The sequence below is a fragment of the Acomys minous genome (genome assembly GCF_964271855.1).
Source record: "Acomys minous genome assembly, chromosome: 5".
In the NCBI taxonomy this organism is placed as follows: Eukaryota; Metazoa; Chordata; class Mammalia; order Rodentia; family Muridae; genus Acomys; species Acomys minous.
This window is the reverse complement of record NC_140494.1, coordinates 108233697-108238690: the sequence shown is the minus strand read 5'-3', so window position 1 is coordinate 108238690 and position 4994 is coordinate 108233697. Positions and strand designations below refer to the sequence as shown.

The 4994-nt window shown below is 39.3% G+C and overlaps 1 protein-coding gene across 18 annotated transcripts in view; it reads right to left on the bottom strand.

Annotated features, from left to right (window-relative positions):
- Positions 1-2507: 2507 nt before the first annotated feature.
- The window catches only part of LOC311598529 (NXPE family member 1-like), a 124323-nt gene continuing 121836 nt past the window's right edge, over positions 2508-4994 (bottom strand). For all 18 annotated transcript variants that reach the window (XM_084783644.1, XM_084783649.1, XM_084783652.1 and 15 more), the window contains 2 exons: positions 4059-4271; positions 2508-3838 (listed from right to left, as the gene is read on the bottom strand). In XM_084783644.1, coding sequence (XP_084639770.1) covers positions 3303-3838; positions 4059-4271 — 749 coding nt within the window. In that variant the 3' untranslated portion in view covers positions 2508-3302. The remainder of the gene's footprint in view (positions 3839-4058; positions 4272-4994) is intronic.

The following is a 4994-nucleotide window of genomic DNA, read 5'->3' as shown; positions in this document are numbered from 1 at the left end:
GCCGATGATTTAATAGTATACATACGCAGTTTGTACCAGGAACTTCTACACCTGATAAGCACCTTTAGTGAAGTGACTGGACAGGTTAACTAAAAAAAATCAGTAGCCCTCTTCCCTCTTATATACAAATGACAAAGGGGCTGCAAAAGAAATCAAGGAAACAATATCCTTAAAATAGCACAAATAATATATAAGTGAAAGACTTATATGACAAGAACTTCAAGTGTCTGCAGAAAGAAATTGAGAAGCTATCAGAAGATGAAAAGATCTCCTATGCTCATGGATTGGTAGGATTAACATAGTAAAAATGGCCATCTTACCAAAAGTAATCTACAGATTCAGTGCAAATTACCATCAAAATTTCAACACAACTCTTTACAATACTCAACTTCATGTGGAAAACCAAAAAGCCCAGGATATAAAAAACAATTATGTACAGTAAAAGAACTTCCAGAGGTATCACCACAAGGGAACCCACAGAATCAACTAAGCAGGGATCACAGGTGCTCATAGAGACTGAACCCACAATCAGGGAGCCTGTATGGGTCTGATCTAGGGCCTTTGCATATATATTATGGTTGTGTAGCTTGGTGTTTTTGTGAGACTTCTGACAGTGGCAGCAGGTGACTCTTTTTCTTGCTCTTGGGACCCTTTTCTTCCTACTGAATTGCCTCATCCAGCCTTGACATGAGGGTTTGTGCCTACTTTTACTATAATTCATTATGCTATGTTTGATTGATATCCCTGGGATGCCTGCCCTTTCCTGAAGAGAAGCAGAGGCGGGATGGATATGGTGGAAAAAGGAAGTGAGGGAATCTGGCAGGAAAGGAGGGAGAGCACACTGCAGTTGGGATGTAATATATGAGAGAAGACTAAACAAACAAATAACAATTAAATAGTATTAAATGCTTATAATTTATTATACTGAAAGGTGTATATAATTTCTATCCAGGTACCATACAATTTATGTTGTCTGGTCGGCTGTTTCTACAGTGATAAAAATATCAAATTTTGTGTGTGTTGAACTTATGTTAGGCCACCATTTCAAAATTTCTATTTAGCTTATTTTCCAGCAGAAATGACCAATTGGCTGAGGACTATGACGTTTGTCCTCTTCTGGCCACACTAGCCTAGAAGTTACTTTGTAGACTATGCTGGCCTTGAGCTGTTGAGATCCAGAAGAAACATTAGCTGGCATTGGCTTTTCTCACCTTGAGTTCCTTAGCTTGATTTGTATTGTACTGAGGAGCAACATTCAAAGTCTGCCTCCTACTTCCAGGCCAAGAGATGGACTAGAAGTGTTGCTTGGCAGTAGAAGATAGTGTCCAGCATGTTCAAGGTCCTGGGCTTTCCAGCATTGTATGGAAAAAGTCACCTATACTCCTTTAAATAACCCCCCAAAACTTACCTGTACACTCAGCTAGATTTTGTTGAATCGTATCTTTCTTCTCTCAGTGCACTATCTGAGCTCAGAATATATGTGTTCTTGTCTCCCCAGGAAAAGCCTCACGCCACTGACATCGTAAGGAATGACCGTTGTGCTTTGTTAGGTGAGTAACATTTCTTTCTGGTTGACTTCTGATTGATCTTTTTTTTTTTTCAGTGACTATAGTTTCCCCCTATTTTCATTTGACACTGTTTCCCCATTAGTTTTTGAAGGATATTTGTTCATTTACCCATTTTGTTCTTGCTGTTGTTTCAAATAAGGTGTCTGCAAAGCATGGTCTAGAGCTGAACATGTCAGTCTCTGTGCATTTCTAATTGTGCTTATTTATTTGTTCCTGTGGTCTAAAGGATGGTTTCTGCTTTTTAAAAATAGTTGGGGGAAAAAAATCAAAGGAATAATGCATTTTCTGACATGTATACTGCTTTAGTTGTTTTCCTCCCAGACCTAAGCTCCCAAAATAAAGACTTGTGAGGCTCAAAATATTATCCAAATACCTGGGCCACATAGCTAAGTTCTTCTCTGACTAGCTCATAACTTAAAATAACCCATGGCTGGTTACCTGTGCTCAGGCACCATGTTTAAGTCCTCCTCACGTCTTGCTGGCCAAATCTTGCACACTTGGCTCTACCCCAGAATCCTTTCTGCCTGCAGATGTTTCACCTCCTATTTCCCACCTAAGGTATGGGCCATCAGATGTTTTTATTGATAGGTGTTGCATGTATGCAATACATAAGATATTCTCTCAATAGTATACATTAAAGAAAATCCAATTTTCAGTGCTCATTACCAGTTTTTTTTAAAACACAAACATTTTTATTTGCTTACATGTTTGTCTTGTGTTTTGGTGGCCTAATTGAACACTGGTGACAGAGGCAATATATAGTCTCCCCTAAGATACTTATTCTCTGTTCTTTTGCGGGAAAAAGGTGATTTTTTTAAAAAATAAAAAAAATCTTAGAACACAATAGAAATGACATGTCTGGTCGTTTTACCACTTCCTGTCACTTGGTTTAGCCAAAATTACAGAAACCATGACTCAAAGTTGCCAAAAGAATAAAGGTATTTATTTATTTATTTATTTATTTGAGGCAAGGTTTCTCTGTGTAGCCTTGGCTGTCCTGGACTCACTTTGTAGACCAGGATGGCCTAGAACTCACAGCGATCCACCTGCCTCTGCCTCCGGAGTGCTGGGATTAAAGGCGTGTACCATCACCGCCCGGCAAAGGTATTTATTGTCTTTCATAATTAATTTTCTTGGCTTTATATTCCCTCTCTGTAGTCAATGTTTTTAAGTAAGTTTCCTGTCAAGATTATGCCTATTACTTTTAATCAAGAAAGGTTCTCATGTAGCCCAGGCTCTTCTTGACTGTACTATATAATTAAGGATGACCTTGAACTTCAGATCCTCCTGAGTGCTAGAATTACAAGCATGTGCCACTATGTCTTGCTTATGTGGTGCTGAAACTTGTGTCCAGGGCTTCATGCATGCTGTGCAAGCACTCTTTCAACTTAGGTCCATCTCTATTTCAAAACAGGTTATTTCATTCATTCATTCATTCATTCATTCATTCATTCATTCATGCATTCATTTATTTTTTGAGACAGGGTTTCTCTGTGTAGCCCTGGCTGTCCTAGAGCTCACTCTGTAGACCAGGGTGGCCTCAAACTCACAGAGATCCGCCCGCCTCAGGCCCTTGAGTGCTGGGATTAAAGGCATGCACCACCACGGCCTGGCCCAAATCAGATTCTTTTAAATTTGATTTTTTTTTTTAATTTTTAGATTCTAAGTTGAATAAAGCTTCACTGATGAAACACATAGAATGGGTGGCAGACATTGGCTCCTAGTGATGCAGCATTAGCAAATGTAGTTTAAAAACATGTCAATCTGCTTTCTAATCACCTCATCAGGTGGGTGGACATTATTGGTACCGTATGCAATGGTCATGTCCCAGGCATCAATGGTATCTACATGAAGGTCTTTGAAAATCTCCTTCATGGTTAGATACTGAATATAACCATGGAAATCTCCAAAGCTCTCTGTATCTATGTGCATCTCCCTAATATTTTCTGTCTTAATGATGACTTTAGTATCAGGGCTTCTGAGGAAGAGCCGCTCAATAGCCTTTTGGATACTGATGGCCCTACGGATGAAAAGTTCCATGGGGAAGGGTCTGAAGTGCTGGCCAAAGGTAAAGACAACGGTGGTATCTTTGTCGCCTAGCAAGCGGTCAATCTCTCGAGGGATATAGCCATCATCTATCACTGAGTAGAGCTGAACAGTGACAAAAGGATGGCTGTGTCTTTTCCATTCAACTAGAGTGTGCCTCTCAGCATCCAGAAGCAAATGTTTCTTTAATACTCCAGTCCCATGAAGGTCAAAAGGCTTCAGTGCTGAAAAGAAAACAGAAAAGATCTTAAGTAGAAGAAGGTGATGAATAAATGTTAAAAGGAAGATCAATATTTATGAGGAGATTAAATATAAAGATTCAAACCTGGAAGGCAAAATAAAATAAAAAACAAAATAGCCTAGTGAAGAAGAAGGGGACTACTACACTCAAGGCACCGTAGGGTCAGCTTGGATTTCTGAAAGAACATAAAGATAAGTACATACTTTTTGCAACTTTGGGAAGGTTGGAGATCCATTGGCGCAGCGTGGAGTCTCCCAGGAGGTAAATGAGTTTTCCTTTCAAACAGTCATTTATCTGACTTGAGTTTAACAGGCGCTGCTTGCACTGGGCTGTCACCCACTTTCCTTGTAAAGTATAGCCGCTGGGGGTGGGGATCTCCATCCCAGGCTCACATCTCTTTCTTTTGCTTTCAGTCTCTGGGAACAGGTATTTGTGGAAAGTGGTTTAGATGGCCTGTCTCAAACACCAAACTACCTCCCGAGGCTGCCCTCCCCATTTCTTTCTTTTTCTCTAACGACCTAAATTTTTCTTTTCCTGTTAATTTATTTTTCACTACTAGTTATGATCTAGGTACTCCAACTCATCATTTTATTTTTCCATTCTCAGACAGGGTTTCTCTGTATAGCCCTGGCTGGTCTGGAATTCACTCTATAGAACAGGCTGGCTTTGAACTCAAAGATCTGCCCACCTCTGCTTGGGAGTGCTGGCATTTAAGTAGTGTTCCACTATACTGGGATCCCTCTTGCTATAATAATAATAATAATAATAATAATAATAATAATAATAATAATAATAATAATAAATATTGTAAAATTCTTTATTCTTACAAACAGCGGAAAAACAGTGATATAAATATTACTTGAAGCTCCTACTCAATATTTTGAGTGATTCTGGGTCATCTCAACCCTTCTCTGTTCACTTCCTCCAAATGTGATTATTAGCCCAAAGTGATAATTTTTTTTTCCCATTTCTTTGTCATTCTTGTTGGCTGTTTGGTGACCAGACCAGAATCCTTTCTCTAAGCTACAATGTTCTTTGTTGTTTTTGTTGTTGTTGTTTGTTTTTTGTTTTTGCTTTTTTCGAGACAGGGTTTCTCTGTGTAGCCTTGGCTGTCCTGGACTCGCACTGTAGACCAGGTG